This window comes from Hydra vulgaris, chromosome 02, assembly GCF_038396675.1.
Source record: "Hydra vulgaris chromosome 02, alternate assembly HydraT2T_AEP".
Taxonomy (NCBI): Eukaryota; Metazoa; Cnidaria; class Hydrozoa; order Anthoathecata; family Hydridae; genus Hydra; species Hydra vulgaris.
Window position 1 is genome coordinate 14,020,001 of NC_088921.1, and position 21,436 is coordinate 14,041,436.

Genomic DNA, 21,436 nt, shown 5'->3' on the forward strand with positions numbered 1-21,436 from the left:
TTTAACTGTTCAAATGCTATCTTTAACTGTTCAAATGCTATCTTTAACTGTTCAAATATTTAAAATCAGACATTTTTTTTATAAAAATATTTCTAAATATACTTAGGTAACTATCCATTAATAAGAATTTATACATAGACACATGCTTGTAGGTAAGGTACCATTTATATTAAAAAGTTATATTAAAGTATTTTTAAAATAAAAATTTGTTATTATGCTTATAGTGTTGGAGCATATGAGTGTCTTTGGCATTTGCTAAAAAAAGGTGCATTGCCAAATGTGCAAGATAGACAAGGAATTACACCATTACAAGTCGCATCGAGAAATGGGTAAAGTTGGCAAATATTTTTTTGATTATTTAATGGCAACTTTTTGCTTATCTTTAATTAAAACTGAGGGGTATGAGAATGTCAAAATTATTATGATGATGATGATTTATTGTATAAAAATTTTAATATCGTGTTATATATAAAATCATCTTTATATATGAGAAATTTTATACTTTAAATATAAAATTTAAATATATGAGAAATTTTATACTTTAAATATAAATTTCTTATATATAAAAAGAAACAAATTTATAAATAATACAAATAATTAATTTTATTTTAAAATTGTTTTTTAGGTTTTCAAAATGCATTGCTAAACTACTTGAATATGGTGCAGATATTGAGATTAAAAATAATGAAGGAATGACTGCTGTGAGTTGAGATTTTAAAAAATTATTTTTTAAGGTTATTGCTTAAAATGAAAAAATATGAAAAAAAAATAATAATAATAATAAATAAATAAAAATAGTTTCTAATATGACTTAGTTTCGTACTTTTATACTTTCATATAAAACCCCACTAACTAGGGGAGGTAAAGATGGTCAAGGCAAAATGTATACAAGAAGAAAATTTTTTATACGAATCCCCCAATTTAATTGTGGGTAAATATAGATTGAACATGGTAACTAATGGTAACTAATATTATCGCAACAAAAATACTTAATGATATCACAAAAATACTCAGTCTTGATCTGCAAAGCAGGTTAAAACCATTTTTAAAAAGTTATCCATTGTAAAAAATCTCTGCTAATGTCGTATTTAAAGAAGAAAGTAGTATTACAGAAACTCTTCCTATCCACAACCATGGAATCATGAATCCACAACCACGGACAACCATGGAACCCTGGACAAAGAAAGTTAAAAAAAGGGAAATCTTAAACGTTATAAAACAATAAAAAATTTTTAGATTCATTGGTTGGCATCAAATGGTCGAACTGAAATATTTTCTGAAATTTCTAAATTTATTAAAGACATTGATATCACAGTAAGTATATATATAAATTATATTGTTATTTTTTATCTCCTTCATACTTTAATGCGTTTATAATTTTATATTTTAATACTTAATTTTAATATTTAATAAAAGTAGTAATTTTTTTCTATGATCTATTTTATTGTCTTTTGTAATACATAAATTATTGGTAAAAAATGTTGAAATTAAAAACAGCTCAAATTTATAAAAATGAATTTTTGAAAATTAAAATTTTTCTTTTAAAATTGTTGAAACTTTTTTTCTTTGATACACAGGTGGTTTATAAAGTTTTTAAATATTTTCTTTGATTCACAGGTGGTAATCAGTTTTTAAATATTTTCTTTGATACACAGGTGGTAATCAGTTTTTAAATATTTTCTTTCTAACATCAAATAATCATATGTGAAGTATTATAACAGATTATACTATTACTTAACATTTTTTTTAACTGCATTATTTTCACCCAAGGTCGCGTAAGGTGGAGTCATTACAATCAAAGTCTACTCTATTTTCTACGAATCGAGTTCTTTTTTCTCTTTCTTTTTTTAATTTTTGTTCTCTTCCAACTCATTACCTCCAAAATGTAAACCTTGACGAACAGAGCTGCTACCTATCTGCTACATGAAGAAACAAGTTAAAAAAGTCATTATTTTCATCATAACTGTTAAATATACTTAAAAATATTTCTATTTTTAACGTTTTTTTTGTTTTGGTAATGCTGCTGTTTTATTAAATATTATTAATAACATCAATATTATTTTCAGGATTTTAATTTACAAACACCCCTTCACCTCTTATTTTTAGGATTTTAATCTACAAACACCCCTTCATGTTGCTTGTCTTAATGGTCATAAATCTGTAAGTTAAAATTCACTAACACTGTTACATTTAGCTGTATATCTATATGTAACAGATTTTTATTCTAATTTTAAATCTAAGTAATATCAAATTTTATTTAGATTTAAAATTGATATTTAGACAGTGTTGAAATTGCTGGAATTTCATGCAAATATTGAGAAAACAAATACGACTGGATGCACTCCTTTATTTTTTGCTTGCAGGTTTCTTTTCTTTAAAAGTATTTTTTGTATATTTTGCTTTAGTGGTAGGATGGTGGTTATGTTAGCGGTAGGATGAAGGTGGATTGGCAGGATGGAGGGTTAAACTTTAATTAAAATAATCTTTACTTGTAAACTTTAATTATGGGTTTAAACTTTAATCAGAAAAATGTCCAATAAGTGGTCTGAATAATTTGTTTGTTTTTTTAAGTTTTTTTTAATAGTAAATTTACTTATAATGTGTTGATAATAGTTCAAAAAAAATTTCATAGACATGGACATGCTGAAGTTGCTAAAGTATTGATCTGCAATGGTGCTTTGCTTACATCAAACTCTGATAAACAGACTCCTCTCGATGCTGCTTTTCTTGTAATTTTTTTATTTTTTCATTTTTGTTTTGAAAGTAAGTATATTTTTCGCACTTTTACAGAAAATCAAATTTTAATGTTACCAAAGTTGTTGTAGCTATTTATTATAATTATTTAATATTATATTTATTTTATATTTGATTTTTTTTTCCATTTCAAACTTCAAAACTCCTTCAAAGGAATTTTTTAAAAATAGTTTTAAGAAAATTGTGATTTCTTAAGAACACACAAACCGAACACGCAGCGTTTATTTAGCAGGTTTGTTTTAAGTTTTTTATTAGTACTTTTTCAAAAAGTACAACAAATTTTTAAATTTTTTTTTAGCATCAATTGTAAACTTGATGCTAAAAAGCAGAATAAATATTTTTTACAAACATAGAAAGAGACCTCTAAGCAAGTGATGTAAAACACACGGTGTGAGTAGAAATTCAAAAGTTTGTTCTAAATCACACAAAGAGCTTTCAAGAATGTAAAACATACTGAGAGAAAAATCAAAGTTGTATTAATTTTATACTTGTTTTCATGTAGGCTGGTTATGGACAGGTTTGTTATGTTATTCTGGACTATAAGGACAAAGAGTTCAAACTTCTTTCGGGTTTGATCCAATCTTGTCTTTCACCCAACGCTGATATTAAAAATGTAAATTTAATATTAGTTTTTTTTTTAATCTAAACTATTCCTAATTATATAATTATGCAGAAAATTTTTTAGGTGGAAGCTGCATTTCTATATATTGGTGAACAACGCCAAGATTATAGAGACTTTATGCTGCAAGAGTTAGCATCACAAGTTAGACTTGAAGGTTTGAAACTTTTAAGCCCATCAAGTGATTACAAACTAACAACTGAGCGATTTTTAAAAGTGATAAAGATATATAATAAAATGCTCACATCAGAAAGTCATTCTGAAAATTTCAGGATGCGCACTCATAGAAGAACTGGTTCTGATATTTCTACCTCACCAAGAAAAACAACACTGCAACCACAAAACATTGCAAGTATAAATTTTGAAACAGATACATTATGGGAAAGTTTAAATACATGGATGAAAATTCTACAAAGTGAGCTTTATCCCAGTAATTCATATGTTAAGTCAAAAGTGGTCAATTCTAAAAGCTGTTTATCAGCTCCAACTATTAATGAGTCATTGCGGCTAACTCAACCTGCAGTTCAATTAGCAATAAACCAAACACCACCACCCATGCCACTATCAAGGTCAGACAGCTATCATAACGCAATGGAAACAACTGATCAGGAAATTTTACCGAATTCAATAAGCAGATCCATGGAAAACATTAGTATGCATAGAAGAAGTTCAGACGGCTCTGTAAATAGAATTAATTTAAGTTTCTCTCAACTTCAAACTGAAAACCAATGTATTGCACAACTTAGTCCTTCACATATGCATCAACATAGCAACATGCCATCAACGTCTCTTGGTTCTGGAAATTCAACAGCAAATGTTGAAAATAAAATTTCTAAAGAAGGTGATGTTCTTTCTATAACTGCAGATAGACTGTGTGCTGTCATTCATGGATATTATTTGTTCTGTCAGTCCAATCCAGTATGGAAGTAAGTTGAATTTATTTTTGAATTGTTTATTTATTTTACCCAATTTATGTTACTTTATTCAAAATAAAAAACTGATGACTTGTGACTGAATTGCTATTGATTGGTCAGAAATTGAATGTCAATGTATAAAATGCTGACAAATAATAATTAACACTATCAACTTGAAAATAAATTTGAATAACCTTATAAAAATATATAATTTTCTTACAGCAAATAATTTCTTAACTGCAATTTCAGCTTTATAACAATTTTAAATTTTCATATTAAATTTTGCTGATTCACTGTAGTGTAGTTAAATACATATACTCCTTAACAATTATAAATTAACTAGCTTTCAAAGTAAATTGATAAAATGAAATGAAGTTTAAAATGTTAGAAAATTATAAAAAGGTTTATCTATTTCCATGATTCATGTTTTTTTTACTTTCGTGATTTCAGGTTTGTTTTTATAGTGATAACTTTGTTTTGGAAAAACTTATTATAAAGGTTAAAATATTATTTTTGACAAATCTAGCCAATCAATTTTAGTTGACTGCTCACTAGAGTGCTGATGCTATAATATTTAAATATATATGTTAATTTAATAATAAAAATACATATTAAATTAACATATATATTTAATATATGTTAATTTAATATGTATTTTTGTGATTATTTGTAGTTGTGGCAAAATGTATCAATTTAATAAATTTGTTGAAACCCATGAGAAGATATTGCAGCTTCTTGTGTCCAGGTTTTTTTAAATTTATGAAATTAAATTTTTTTTTTCTTAATATTGAGTTTTTAAGTTTTTTTTACTTTTTTGTTTTTTGTATTGATAACTTTAATTTGAGCTCATTTATAGTTCATTATTTTATTACATGATATAATATAATAAAATAATGAACCTAATATTATATATATATATATATTTTTTATAAACATCTTTGCTTCCAACAAGGCTGCAAGCAGCCACTAATTAAAGTTGGAAGTTACTGAAAGAGAAAAGATGAAGATTGTAGAGCAAGATAACGATTGACGGACGACTTAAAAGATTGCAAACTATATGAATCAGGAAAGCAAGATGAAGGAAGCGAATTCCAAAGAACTGATGTTCGAGGAAAAAAACTAGACAAATGAGCGTTTTTGGAGCACTTAGGAACAGTCACAGAAAAAGGATGACACTTAATTGAATGACGAGTAACACGAGAATGAATTTTAGTAGATGGCACAAGAAACGCTAACTCTTTAGAGCAGTGCCCACTATAGTATTTGTAGAAAAGAGAAAGAGAAGCAACATTACGACAATGTGATAATGGTTGGAGGTTGGCTGCAAGAGCAGGTCCAACTATGTTTACAATGCGTTTTCGCACCTTGTCTAAAAGAGAAAGGACATCATTAGAAGATCCGCCCTAGATATGGCAACAGTATTCCATACAAGGCCGGATTTGAGATTTATAGAGATAGAATAGAATCCAAAGTAAGAAAATGACGAGCTCGATAAAGAGATGCAACCTTTGCAGACGCTAATTTTGCGACTGATTTGATGTATGGTTTCCAGGAAAGATTGGAAGTAAGAGTTAATCCTAGAAGATGTAGGGTAGATGACTAATCGAGTACATCACCGTTCATAAATATAGGAAGATCTAAATTATTGCGATAACGATTGGCTGAAAAAAATTGAGTTTTATCTGAATTAAAGTTCACCAGCCAGTGTGAGCCCCATACTGTAGCAGAAGTGAGATCCTTTTCAAGCTCAAATGCCCCCTCCAAGCAATCACGACAAGAATAAATGGTAGTATCATCAGCAAACAATGCCACCTTAGATGTGAGAATATCTGGAAGATCGTTAATGTAAATTAAAAAAAGTATAGGGCCTATGATAGAACCTTGAGGAACCCCTGAAGTTACAGAATAAGAAGAAGAGTGTTGTCCATCGAGGACAACTTTTATGGTACGATTTGAAAGGAAGGATTCAATGATCTTAAAGATGTTGCCATATATATATATATATATATATATATATATATACATATATATATATATATATAATATTAAATTAATCTAATATTCATAACATAATATTATATCTTATATTATGGAAAATTACTGTACATAATTTAAATATTTTATATTTTTTTACTTAATATATTTTAGAAATACTTCTCTCATTTTCGAACATTTTAACTTTGTGTTAGTTAATCCCATGCTTTTACAAAGATTTCTTCCTGCTATTCATGCCCAGGTTTTCAATTGTTTCTTTTTATTTATTCATTAACAGGTATTAGTTTTTTATGATATGGCTTTGTTGTGTGAAGGACTTTGGCAAAAAATTTATGTTTTCAATTTTGTTTTTTATACTATTTCTTTTGTTTATAGCCATTTGTTGATCGTCAAAAATGGTTTTATGAAAATTTATATGCTGATAAGAATCGTATCAGTGTGGTTTATGATGAAACTGCTGTTATACATGTCTCAAGAGGTTAGATAACATTTATATCAATCCAAAAAAAATTTGTATAAAAAGTTATCAAAAAACTTTTAGAAATTCATTTTTCTTATTTTTGATATAAAAACTGCAGTTTTTCAACACTGAGAGTTGTGATTTTCTATCTAATGGGGGTTTTAAGGCACCATATTATCTAAGTATGCATAAATATATAGAAAGAGAGGAAGAATATCTTTAAATTTTTCTTGTTCTGCTTGTTAATCAATTATAAGCTCTCCATGCAGGAGATAAGCTCTCCATGCAGAATTAAGCTCTCCATGCAGGAGGCAGAAATAAAACTTTAGTTGCCCATTTATTTAAACTCTTAAACCAAATTAGCAAAATGGAAAAGTTAAAGAAAAAAGTTAAAAAAGGAAAAATGTTTCGTTTGCCTTAACATGTTTAAAAAAATGACCATGAACAACAAAGCATGATGAAAAATTTTACAAGTGTCCTAATATAGAACTATATGAAAATTTCTAGATCTATACTAAAATGCAAATAAATAAATAAATTATGAATAAATAAGTTACTAATCATCAGATCTGGTCTGGTCTGAAATAAAGTACAGTATAGGGCTTTTTTTTTATAAGGGCCTACTTGCAATATATTTTTTTTTGACAAATATAACAAACAATGTAAGACTAAATCACTACACAATATACAAATGCTCAAAGAAATAAATATATGCTGATGTGGACATAGGTGGATAAAGGGCAACAATAGCCAACATTGAAGAGACATCTATAGGTGATAAGTGATAAATATTGTCAGGTCAGGTTATCCTGCTACTGGTAACATGTAACCCATTACAATCTGCTTCATGTCTTGCTGCCTTGTAGGATAAGCTTTTTAGGCAAAGGCTAGGAGAAGCCAACTCTGACTTAAAACACCCCCTGCCTTGAGACTCTTGGTTGAGTAAAGGCCAGAGATGGTGTCTCAACAAAAATACTCATCATGGGCAGATGTTAAATGCATCCGGCTACTGTCTTGTAGAAGGCAAAGACTTAAGGGGTAAATATATTCTATCTTTATAAAAATTTATAAAAAAAGAAAAAAAAATCTGAAATAGTTGCCAAATACTAACACCCTCTCCTTTCGGAGAGGTTAGTAGTTGGCAACTATTTCAAGCCCTCCTTATGTTCTACCACAAAACTTTGCAGAGCATTAGTGATGATGTTTTTGCAGTGCTATGATACTGTCAAATTTTAAAGAAGTTTGATAATTCCAATCTAAATTGAATCTGGTTTTTGCAAATTTTGCAAAAAAGTTAGCTAAATATGGTGCTGAATTTTTTTTTTTTTAATATTATAATGCGTTGTGTAAAATTTCACACACACATTATATATTATTTTAGTATTTTGCTGTAGATTCTTTACTTTCTGCAAGCTGTAAGCAGTTAGAAGAAAAAAATGAAAGTCAACTCAAAAAAAATATTTCTGTAAGATTCCAAGGAGAAGAAGGAATGGTAATAACAAAAAACTTTTTTACTCTGTTAAATATTGTTTAGTATTTTCATATTAACTAATATTACTCTTTACTTTATTAGGGTGCTGGTGTGACCAGGGAGTGGTTAGATTTGCTAATTAAAGAAATTGTGAATCCGGATTGTGCACTCTTCACGTTATCAGCAGATGGTATAATGATTTTTGTAAATACAAAATAATTAACTAATATAGTATAAATAATAAAGTGCTAATGTTTTGTGGACAAATTTTTTTGGTAATAATTTTACATTATTGGTCATATTTTTACCTTAAAGTTATAACTACACTTCGAAATATAAACCCCAAAAAGTTGCTGCGCAGAGAAACAAGTTGAATTTTCTGAAGGACTTTTTGAAGAACTTAAGACTTTTTTTTATAGACTTAACACTTAAAAAGTTGAGCCTTTTTAAGAACTTTTTTAATGGCTAAAGTCTTAAGGAAGTCCTATGACTTGTGATGTCTGATAAATTAAGTAGAAAATACCTAGATTTTATGGGCTAACTATAATTTAAAATTAACTAAATTTTTAGTTAATTTTAGATTTGAACAATAATTTATTTTATTCTCTGTCTTTGATTTTACTTTGTTTTTTTTTTACTGTCTGTTCTATAGCAGCAAAATTATAATATGCAAAACTATATTAATTTATGCAAAACTATTTTAATTTATGAAAAGCTCTTTTAATTTCTGAAAAACTGTATTAATTTATGCCAAGCTGTATTAATTTATGCAAAACTATATTATTTTGTGGTTTATTATAACTTAGGTTCAACTTTCCAACCCAACAGTAATTCTTTTGTAAATCCTGACCATCTGAGCTATTTTCACTTTGCTGGACGTATAATGGGTTTAGCATTATATCACAAGCATTTAATCACTGCTTATTTCACTAGATCTTTCTACAAACATATGTTAGGTTAGTTTTCAATTGTCATATAAATTTTTCATTTTTTATTTGCATGATTTGAAAGGATTATTTTTTACATTATCTATTTTAGGTGTACCAGCCAGTTATAAAGATATTGAATCTATTGACCCAGAGTACTCAAAAAATCTCCAGGTTTATTGTTATCTCCATTATGTTATCTCTTTTCTGTTAAAATATTTTTTTACTATTTTAATCATAGAATTTGGTTATTAAATAGTGTACCGTTTTGGTGACGTCACATTGTTTGTTTGTCCCAATATCAATCCCACAACCACTAGCTTTTTTAAAGAAATTCTTTTGTAAATGTCTTATGTTACAGACAAAAACTTCCTTAACAAAAAACTATAACAGTGAAAGCCAAACACTTTTTCTTTGCTTTTACTTGTCCTATTAACCGCAGGGTCTGGGTCTGAGTTTAAGATTATTTCCAGTATGTATCGTATTTAATTTCTTTAGTTTATTTGATGATTGGTTTAATATTATGATATAGTGTGGTTGTTAATGATATTACAGTATAACTACTGTACATTTGTATGACATTATATGGCAATCAACTCATCAGGCTACAAAGTGATTTTATTGTAGTGAACTTGGTTCTAGTTAAAACGAAGCCTCAGTCATTTTCTACACTTAACTTGTTTTTGAGTGAAAATAATGTAATGTTATCTGTTTCTTAGCAACTTTGTAAAAATGTTTAACAAAAGTTTTATTCACAAACAAAATGTTTTTCTTTTAAGTGCTTTTGAGTTGATTGATAAAGTAGCAATACATTTCATATGTTTCATTAATTTATTAAATGAATAATGCCTATATTATATATGTAAAATTATTACATTTTGCATGTGACATCAATACAGTTTATTTCTTGCTTATTATTGGTGTCACATCTAGAAACTATAATTGTTATATGTATCTAATATTATGTTTTATAGTGTTTTATATTCTGTTTTATTATGTATTATATTACGTTATATTGTACATATTACATTTTATGTTAATAATATTATATACAGCACCTATAATATGCGTCATTATTGATTGTGGTATCAGAAAATGCCTAATAGCTTTGTAAATAAGCTTAGAGAGTTTCTATCATGCAATAATCCCAACATGTACCTGCTGTAATTACTACATCATTATATTAATATACAAATCCTTTTATAAAATGGAATTTTGCAAATTCCTTTATATATAGTATAATGCACTTAAGAAGATTGTTTCAGAGAAGTGCTAAAAATAGTGAAAATTTGACGGAAAAGACACTTATCGCAAAGCAATAAACAGTTCAAACAGAGTTTTGCTTTGTAATGTTGCCAAAAAATAAAATTATTCTTACCTTAATTATGTTGAATAAATTATATTTTCTTACCTTAATTATGTTGAATAAATTATATTTTCTTACCTTAATTATGTTGAATAAATTTTTTCTTCTGAAGCTGTTAGCTATTGATCTTTATAATAAATTTCAAATCATAAAAATTTACTAATTTAAAACCATATTCTAACAGTAAACTACCTAAAGTAATGATACAGGGTAGAACGTCACACTAAAGAAATCAAATAACTTTAATAAAAAGTAAACATGTTTCTGATATATTTTTTTCAAATAAAATATGAAAGGTAACAACACCATTTTGGGATGAACAAGCTAATAGCTAGGCTGTGGAGTCAGAGTCATGGAGTCATAGTCGCAACATTTTTAGCGAAGTCAGAGTCGCTAAACAAAATCATGATTCCAATAGTAAAACTTCTCGGTATTGTATGTGCATGTTCAAAATATTTAACCTTCAAAGAACTTTTTATAAATTTGGCAAAAAAAAAAAAATTTTAATTATCGCGTAAAATTTTTTAAAGAATTCAATGAATTTTTTTAAAAATTTTGCAGTGAGTCGTACTCTAAAAATTTCAACAATTGGAGTTGTGTTGGTACTTTATTTTTATGACTCCACACTCCTGGCTAATAGAATGGGAAAAATATGGGAGTACAAAAAAATAGATAAGTTTAAATTTGCAAACAAAATAAAAACAAATACAATTTATGTAATTGCTATTATGTTATTTCATAACATAACATATTTATGTTATAAACATAACATAAATATGTTATGTTTATTGCAACTTTTATTGTTCCTAATTTTAAAAGTTATGATAAACTGATTAAATATATCTTTTAGCAAAATGCTGGTCTTTACAGAACTTTATAGCATAATAAAGCAATAGACAAATATAAAATAAAAAAACTTAAGGGTAATACAATATTCAACAAAAAAAAAATATAAAAAATAACCACCTCCATATTTTTAATGTGATTCAAAGTATAGAACAAAAAAATTCCAAAAAATCAAACAACTGAGTTGCATCAGAAAAAAAAAATTGTTTTAAATACAACAACATTTTTATTAAAATATTTAAAAAAAGAATAATTACTTTTTATAAGCATAATTACTTTAAATTAATTACTTTAAATTACTTCATATATGAGTTTTTTTTTAAAAAGAATAGTTACTTTGAAACAGAATAATTACTTTAAAAAAATTACTTTAAATACATCAACAAACAAGAAACAAAATGCTTTAAGTCCTCTTTTACCATACTTTTTTTGAAAAAAATGCTTGGTGTCAAAACATGCACAAATGAGCAGCAACATAAGGTACTGTATTATATAAATGATTATATAAATAGCATATAGGTTTTATTGTGCATTAGATAAAGTTGGAGAGGTTAAGGCCATCGCTCTTGACATTTCTAAAGCTTTTGATAAATGTTTGGCATGCTGGTCTTCTCCATAATCTTTCTTCTTATGGTGTATCTGGTAGCATCTTTAAGATTATTGAATCCTTCCTTTCCAATTGTAGTATAAAATTTGTCCTCGATGGACAGCACTCTTCTTATTCTTTATCTTCAGGGATTCCTCAAGGTTCAATCCTTGGCCCTATACTTTTTTTAATTTACATTAACGATCTTCCAGATATTCTGACATCTAAGGTGGCATTGTTCGTTGATGATACTAACATTTATTCTTGTCATGATAAGAAGCCAACACTCTCTGATTGCTTGGAAGTGCATTTGAGCTTGAAAAGGATCTCACTTCTGCTACAGCATGGGACTCACAGTGGCTGGTGAACTTTAATTCAGATAAAACCCAATTTTTCAGTTCTTTGGAATTCGCTTCCTTCATGTTGCTTATCTGATTCATATAATTTGCAACTTTTAAGTCATCTTCAATTGTTATCTTGCTCTACAATCTTCATTTTTTCTCTTCCAGTAACTTCCAACTCTAATTAGTGGTTGCTTGCAGCCTTGTTGGAAGCGAAGATGTTTAAAAATATATATATATATATATATAAATATATATATATATATATATATATATATATATATATATATATATATATATATATATATATATATATATATATATATAATAAATGTTGCATTTATATTTAAAATGTTCTTTTCAATTAATATTTAAAACTTTTTTTATTTGTAGTGGATTTTAGATAATGAAATAAGTAGTTTGGGATTAGAAATTCCGTTTTCTGTTGAAACTGATGTCTTTGGACAAACCCAAGAAGTTGAGTTGAAGTCAAATGGAAAGAATATTATTGTAACTGATTTAAACAAGGTTTGTTTTAAACAAGGTTGTTTTTTTATCAAATTTGTGTAAGAAATAATTTCTGTTATATTTTAAATGAAGGTGAAACATTTTTGTTTGGTGCCTAACCATTAGATATTGAATTTGATCTTTTTTGTTTTACATTGCTTTTTGTTTTGTTTAGATTTAAGATTCAATTTTATAAAAATATTTATAAGAATGATTTTTAATTTATTTTATATAAAGTATAAGGGGGAAAAAAAAAATTTATTTTTAAAATAAATATAGTTATAAACTTAAAATTTTTTTTTAAAATAAGTTAACTTCCGATGCTAAAATTAAATTAAAGAGAATTCTAAAGTCCCAACAGAAAACCGTATGTTTTGGGTATAAAAAAAGAAGTATGTTTTGGGTAAAAAAAAACTGTATGTTATGGGTAAAAAAAAACTGTATGTTATGGGTAAAAAAAAACTGTGTGTTATGGTTAAAAAAAAACTGTATATTATGGGTAAGGAAAACAAGTAGAATTCTAAAGCACTTATGTTCAAGGAAAAGCTGCGTGCAACCGCTTGCAACCGTGAGTATTTGTAGAAAAAGAAAAAGAGAAGCAAAAAAAAGTGAAGAACGGGTCACAGGCTTAAGTTTAGAAGCTAGAGCAAGTCCAACAAGAACTTTTAAATGTCTAAAAGAGAGAGGGTTTCATTAGAAGAATTAGTTTAAATATAACTACATTGTTCCATTCAAGCACAAGTAAGAGATTTTTTAGAGGTAAAGAATGATTTAAACAAAATTCAGTTGAATAAAGATTCAAACTAAACTAAAAAGAACTAAACTTTTAAGACTAAAGTTGTCTGGGCCAAGTTTTTGAATAGTTTAGATAAATAGGAATAAGTAATAGGAAATAACTTAGACAGCAGAAGCAGGAGTGATTTTGATGTCTAAAAATAGATTAACCTGTTTCTCTGGGATAACAGGAAGAGTGTGATCTTTAGATGTAAATGATACCTTAGAAGAAAAATTCTTGCAAAATATTTTACTTTATGCTTGAGAGTGGTAATAATATCCTTGCATGCAAGAAGGAATCTAAGATTTGTTAATTATTTGATGTTTGAGCTTTTCTAAAAATTTCTTTATCCTAACATTTAAAATAAAATATGAGATTTTGTAAGCTGAGAACAAGCTTGAGTTAGAAACAACCACAAATTAAATAGTGAAGGTAAGTAATTGTTTGTTTTGTCTGGAAAACAAGTGACTATGTTAACTATCTGGTGGCATGGGTGGCACACAATCCGTATTAATGTATTTAAACATATTTAGGTTTGTCTAGGAATAAACTGTTATGTATTGGTTTTTCAAAGAGATTATTTATTAAATAGTAGGGAGGTCGGTAATTATTGTAATATAATTAGCCTAATTTAGTTTAAATAGTGTTCAGGTGAACAGAAAAAAAGTTTGTTCTTTAAAGTAAAAGTTTACTTTTTTACAATTTTTTTTAATACTGTTAAAAATTTTTCCTTTTGCAAATTAATGAAAGAACTCTTATTTTTTAATTTATTTTATTTATAAGTATACTACATACAATAAACTTTATAAGTATACTACATACAATACACTTTATAAGTATACTACATACAATACACTTTATAAGTATACTACATACAATACACTTTATAAGTATACTACATACAATACACAATGTTTTTTTTAATGTAAGAGTAATATCAATATTCAATTTTATCAATAGTTAATGTCAATCTTTTTATCATAATTAGCACAATTTACAATTCACAGATTCTATACTCTCATTGGTAAATAAAGATTCTATACAACAGATTATAACATTTAAATAAAGGTTATAACTAATTTTGGTACTTTTTGATTTTTATTTCAACTATTAAAGAATGTAAGTCAAGTCATCATCTTAATTTTTTTTCAAAACAATTTTCTGTTTTCCATTATTTTTTTATTATTCATTATCATTCATATTTATTTTTTATTATTAGGCTTCATTAATTGATGATCGTAACATCATTTTAATGAGAAAAATTCCGAAAATTACAGCATTATTTATGGTTCATGAGATACGTTTGCTCATGGGGTCTGTTTTTTCAGAAAAAATTAAATCTTTAGTCATTAAACTTTTTAGTTTGTGAAAACCTTTGTTTAGAAGCTCATATATTTTTAAAACAAAATTTAACCTTTAAAAGAAATATTAAGTTTTTGTTGTTTTTTTTTATCATAGACAGCTCTGAATCTTTTATAACTCTTTGATATAACATTTTTTAATGTCACAATTTATCTATAATGGCAACTTAAAATAACAAAAAACACAAATCTAAAAAGTTTTTGATTAGTCAACATACATAGTTAGCAATTAAACAAGTGACAAGATTATTTTAATTTCTATATGTGGTTACCTGCCTTGCTGAAAAAATGGTAGACCATTTAATAAAAAATGGTAGACCATTTAATAAAAAAATGCTAGACCGTTTATTAATAAGATACAAAAAGACATACAGAAATCACGAAACATACATGGAGGCTGCTGCAAAATGTCACACAAAAAAAGTTAGAGTTTTTTTTTTTCCACTTTATACTGAGACAAGTAAAAATAATTCAAATATCTATTAAATGATAGCCTAAAAATATATGGGAAGTAAAACAGTACTCCTAATGTGACAAACTACTGACTGAAATGTGACAAACACAAGGTTTTGTATTTGTTGTCAACTAACGTTGTGTATACATTTTAAGTTTCATTTTAAAGGCTAAACTAATACAGTGCTGCCAATATTAACACAAACAACATTTGAATCATCTGAAATAAATGAAATTGAATGTGACAAAAAAAAACAATGAGTCAACCTAGAAATAGAAAAAAAATGAATCAATCTAGAAAAAGAAAAATAGTGAATCAACCTAAAAAATGAAAAAAAGAGTTTGATCTGGTTGTAAAGGAATAGGTCTAAATCGTGAAACTATTTTGTGGTAAAACAAAACAGAAAAAAAGTTCATGTTTGTAAAGACAAACTAAAATACTTTCAGGAAAATATTTTTTTTTTCAGTAGTAAAACACATGTTTAAAATATTGCTAGAGATTTTTCTGAACACTGAAATACAAGAAAAGACAAATTGTGATAAAAAAAACTTTTTAAAAAGTATTATTTAAAAAAAAAAAAAATATGTGATCTCAAAATTTTTTTTCTTAACCATCACACAGATCAGGGTAAAAATGGCAAAAAGATTTTAATGATTTTGTTAAACTTTGTCTTTAGTAAATTAAAAATTTATACACAGTTATGAGCATTCGCCAAATAATTGTTCCTCGTTGTTCCACAATCAGTTTTGCTTTAAATAAACTGTTATTCTATTTTCAAAATTACCTTAGCATTTGCTTCATATTTTTGCTTCTTAAAAAGGTGTTTTAAATTGAGTTAAGCATATTTTTCTCAAATAAAATATCTGTCCTTTTTTTTTTTTTTTTTTTGAAAAATTTCTTATATCCCAGCTTTAAAAAGGTTGGAGAAAAAAAGCTGCAATGTTATCTTAAGGGTGTTCGATATGCTGATACTCAAGGGTGTTTAATATGTTGATACCTGATGGTGTTCAATTTACTGATACCTCAGCAAAATGCTCTTAACAAAGCTTGCTGAAACCTTTATTAGAACTACAGATATGATTTAAGTTAATTTTTTGAGGTTGAGATGAAAGGAACTTTGTAAGTGAAAATAGTGTTTGATGGAGCCTCAAGTTGAACCATTTATAAACAACAATTTGATATAAGTCTGTTTAGCATAGCTATCTCTTCTGCTTAAAGTTAAAAATATCGACTTTTGAAAAAATTCGAAATGTTCAAGCTGATTCTTTTGCAGACCTACTTTCCAGTAGTATAAAAAAGTAGTATGAAAAAATAGTATAAGACAGTAATAAGTGAACATTTAAAGAATGTGATTGGTTTCAAATCAGTTTTTCAAAGATAAATTAATCAGTATTTATAAAATATATACTTGAAGAATTTTTTAAAAACTTTTGCCAATAATAGCTATTGTTTTTTAATTCTTATTTCAATAAAATTTTATTACAAGAAGATCAATTTAAATATTTAGGTTTAAGTGGTTTTATCTGGTCTCCAGATTGTCTCTCTCAGATTTAGAAAAAAAAGTCTCAGTAGCAGATGATAAAAAAAGATAATAATCCAAATTCTTGTGCATGCCAAAGTGACTTGGGAGCAAAATATTTCTTTCAATTTTTTATAAAATATGTTAAATTATTTTTTAAACAAAAGAACACCTTAATGAAAATGGTTTTTTTTTTTTTTTTTTTTTTTTTTTTTTAAACATCTTCGCTTCTAACAAGGCTGCAAGCAACCACTAATTAAAGTTGGAAGTTTGGAAGTTACTGGAAGAGAAAAGACGAAGATTGTAGAGCAAGATAACGATAAAGGATTGCAAATTATGTGAATCAGGAAAGCAAGATGAAGGAAGCGAATTTCGAAGAGCTGATGTTCAAGGAATAAAACTAGACAAATAAGCGTTTTTTGAAGCACTTAGGAACAGCCACAGAAAAAGGATGAGACTTATTTGAATGGCGAGTAACACGAGAGTGAATTTTAGTAGATGGCACAAGAGACACTAGCTCTTAAGAGCAGTGCCCATTATAGTATTTGTAGAAAAGAGAAAGAGAAGCAACATTACGATGATGTGATAAAGGTTGGAGGTTGGCTGCAAGAGCAGGTCCAACTATGTTTACCATGCGTTTTTGCACCTTGTCTACAAGAGAAAGGGCATCATTAGAAGATCCGCTCCAGATATGGCAACAGTATTTGAGATTTGAGATTTATAGAGATAGAGAATAGAATCCGAAGTAAGAAAGTGTCGAGCTCGATAAAGAGATGCAACTTTAGCAGATGCTAATTTTGCAACTGATTTGATATATGGTTTCCAAGAAAGATTGGAAGTAAGAGTTAATCCTAGGAGATAAAGAGTAGATGACTTATCGAGTACATCACCGTTCATAAATATAGGAAGATCTAACTTATTGCGATAAAGATTGGCTGAAAAAAAGTTTTATCTGTTGAGATTCACCAGCCACTTTGAGCCCCATGCTTAGCAGAAGTGAGATCCTTTTCAAGCTCAAATGCCCCCTCCAAGCAATCAGAGAGTCTTATTTGACCTTTCTTATTTTTTTCTTATTGTTTATTGATCAGTCTTATTTGACCTTTTTGTTGTAAAACATTTTTTTACGTGAGAATTTTAAGTTGTTTGATTTGTTTCTTAATAAATTTGCAGTTTTGTGTTTATTCCCTGTATTGTTTACATTTTATATAATCTGCTTTGTCTACCGGCTGGTTTCAAAATATAAGTTCATATTAGTTTATATAACAATCTCACATCATCAAAAAAGTCAATACTTTAAAGTTTTTAAAATTTAAAAGTTTTAAAATTGTTATTGATGTAGATTTTACAAAATAGTTTTTGGTGCACAAATTATTTGTGGGTCAGTGAATTCTCAAAATCATAAATCATTTATGGGCCAGTGAGTTCTCAAAACCAAAAATTATTTGAGGGCCACTGAGTTCACAAAATCAATTTACTTCATATTTTTTTTGTGTGTTTTGCAGATGGGCTCCTTACTTGCAGATGGGTTCTTCATTTGGATAAAAACGTGTTATGTTTATTTATGTTGTGATGTTGATTTTAAGAGTAGTTATTTCAAGTTATGAGACTAAATCACATTTCTCATAAAAAATAAAGTGTTTGAAAACCAAAAGTTGCTGTTATTTGTTTTTAATTTTTTTTTTCAGTGTGAGTATGTCCAGCTGGCAGCAGATCTTCGGATGACAAAAGCAATTAAAAGTCAGATAGAAGCTTTTTTAAAAGGTTTTTATCAGTTCATTCCTCATCACCTGGTCTCACTGTTTAATGAATATGAATTGGTATGTGTTATATGTTGCATCCCTTTGACCAATTTTTTTTTTTTTGCCTAGTTTGATCAGTTTTGTTTAATTTGATTATTTTTTAAATATATAATATTTGTGACTGAATTTTATTTGAAAGCATAATGAATTAGTAAGATATTATAAAATAAAATGTTTTTATAAAATGATGAAAAATTTTATATAAAAAAAACTTATAATTAAAGTAGTTAAATGTGATTTGTGATTAGTGGTTTTATGTGTTGAGCGGTTTGCGTGTTGAGTGGTTTGGCTGATCAGTGGTTTATATAAATATTAAAACACTTGTTTCTGTTTCTTGTTTATGTTAATATAAGTAATAAACACTTGTTTCTGTTTAGGAATTGCTTTTATCTGGACTTCCAGACTTAGATTTAACAGACTGGAAAAATAGTACAGTGTACCAAGCAGGTTATAGTGAAGATTCTCAAGTAATCAAGGTAAATATTTTATTTTAAATTTTTTTGTAAAACTTAAACAGGAAATTAAATAAAGAGTTTATATTGCTTTAGTAATTTTTTCATTGTGAAAATTATTTTTACATTGTTACCAACATATAATTATTACTAGCATATAATTATTACCAACATATAATTATTATCAACATATAATTTACTATTTTAGTGGTTTTGGGAAGTGGTCGGCTCACTAAAAAAAGAAGAGCAAGTGCAGTTGTTACAGTTTACTACAGGAACGTATGTTCATTTTCTTATGAGCTCTTAAATGCAAAACATTGAAATTTTATTAACATAGTCATTTAATGTTATTACCATCAAACACTTGTCAGTCAAGAGTCATCTTCTTGCAAGAATAATAAATCAAACTAATCAAGAATAATAAACACAGCAAGACTAGTAAATATTAATCTTGACAGTTGGTCAATAGTACCAACTGTTCAACTTGTTTCAAGTCAAACAACTATGTCTAGCTGTAGTGAGTATGTTTGTCTGGTTTTACCTTAAACTCATTTTTATTTCATATCAAGTTGCATTTTTTTACAATTACGTTGTTAAAAAAGTTGTTTTTTTGATTTTTTTAGTTTTTGTTTTAAAATTTGTGAAGTTGAATATAATTGATTGGTTTCTTATGAGTATGAATGTAGTTTGATGGTTCCATATGAGTATGAATGTTGAATGTATTAAAATTTTCCTTTTTAATCTTTGATCAAATAAACAAGTGGATTGAAAAAGGCCAAAAACAAATGCTTTCAAATAAAATGTCTTTCTAATAAAATGTCTTTCTAATAAAATGTCTTTCAAATAAAATGTCTTTCAAATAAAATGTCTTTCAAATAAAATGTCTTTCAAATAAAATGTCTTTCAAATAAAATGTCTTTCATATAAAATGTCTTTCAAATGATTCAGCTAATTAAAGTAGTTTAATTAAAAAAGTAAAAAATAAATTTAAAAGAAACATTGAATCATGTCAAAATATTATCATGCACATTCTAATTTTAATTTTAATTACATAGGTTTTATTAACCTTTGTTTTATAAACCTTATAATTTGTCTCAAAATATTTTAAGTCTGTTTTTCATAAAGTATTAAATCCACTTTATAATAATATTATTCTTTTAAATTATATTTATCCATTATAAGGCTGTATCTTAAATTATAGTATACCAGGCCTCGACAGTAAGCGAGAGTTTTAGTTCTTGCTTCCTGTCGAGGCTCTTGCCCATACTCCCCTAAAACACTTTATGGGAACAACTTACAGCTGTCGCAGGAGTATTTTTTTTCTCAAAAGTTTATTTATTATTGTAACTAAAATGAAAAATGCAAAGTCAAAAAAATTTAGTTCATTGGGTAATAAACAGGCACAGTTTTTGCAAAGTTTAAAATTTTTTACGTCTAAAGAATTTTTTCACGGCGCAATAAATGACTCTTGTTATGTGTATATTATTGTAGCATTAACGTTACAAACATATACTAGTAACAAGTATAAAACTAAATTTAATAAGCAATTTTTATATAAATAAACAGATAACTTGTGCAAAAACTAAAAGCTCTCGTAAAAAGCAGTTTAGAAGAGCAGCTCGCATGGCTTGTCATGTTGATTTTAGCAGAGCTTTACTCTGCTCTTGCCGAAGCCTGGTATACTATATCTTAAATTATAAAGATATTATTTTTTAAATTATATTTATTCATAATAAGACTTATATAAATTATATTTATTCATAATATCTTAAATAAAGTCACAATTATTCATCTATAATATGTTAATTATTATAATTATTTAATTAATAATTTGGAGCTACGATCGTAATAACCTACATTTATTAATTTTGTTTAATTAAAGAAAAATTTGTAAATATAGTCTCCAAAATGCTAACCACTTTAGGTTACCTGTACCTAAATATGGTGCCATTTATTTATGGCTATAAATCCATACAAAATTAAATCATAGAATAATCTTTTTGTCAAAATATTCTACATCAACTCTTTTTCTCAAAGCTTTTGCTTATCTAATCTTGTTAATCCAAGCTTATCTAATCTTGTTTTCTGTTCAGTTTTGGTTTGTAGGCTTGAAAACCGAATTTGATTAGTTATTCACAAATCAGGTCAACAATTAACTCATATGACTGATTGATTTGCAGTGTCTGGTGTTTCAATCATAATCATTAGTTGTATCCTAAAAAACCACTAAATTGAAGATTTAAAAATTAGGATTGAATGCTGATTCAAAAATTAAAATCTTTTATTTTTTA

The 21,436-nt window shown here is 27.0% G+C and overlaps 1 protein-coding gene across 2 annotated transcripts in view; it reads left to right on the forward strand.

Moving 5' to 3' along the window:
- The window catches only part of LOC100197347 (E3 ubiquitin-protein ligase HACE1), a 46,518-nt gene that overhangs the window by 22,247 nt on the left and 2,835 nt on the right, over positions 1–21,436 (forward strand). For both annotated transcript variants that reach the window (XM_065790179.1, XM_065790178.1), the window contains exons 5-23: positions 225–329; positions 626–701; positions 1,237–1,314; positions 2,107–2,160; positions 2,281–2,363; positions 2,633–2,729; positions 3,257–3,367; positions 3,440–4,299; positions 4,961–5,032; positions 6,436–6,523; positions 6,658–6,760; positions 8,137–8,234; positions 8,316–8,403; positions 9,020–9,169; positions 9,252–9,313; positions 12,672–12,806; positions 18,580–18,711; positions 19,071–19,169; positions 19,354–19,424. In XM_065790179.1, coding sequence (XP_065646251.1) covers positions 225–329; positions 626–701; positions 1,237–1,314; positions 2,107–2,160; positions 2,281–2,363; positions 2,633–2,729; positions 3,257–3,367; positions 3,440–4,299; positions 4,961–5,032; positions 6,436–6,523; positions 6,658–6,760; positions 8,137–8,234; positions 8,316–8,403; positions 9,020–9,169; positions 9,252–9,313; positions 12,672–12,806; positions 18,580–18,711; positions 19,071–19,169; positions 19,354–19,424 — 2,562 coding nt within the window. The remainder of the gene's footprint in view (positions 1–224; positions 330–625; positions 702–1,236; positions 1,315–2,106; positions 2,161–2,280; positions 2,364–2,632; positions 2,730–3,256; positions 3,368–3,439; positions 4,300–4,960; positions 5,033–6,435; positions 6,524–6,657; positions 6,761–8,136; positions 8,235–8,315; positions 8,404–9,019; positions 9,170–9,251; positions 9,314–12,671; positions 12,807–18,579; positions 18,712–19,070; positions 19,170–19,353; positions 19,425–21,436) is intronic.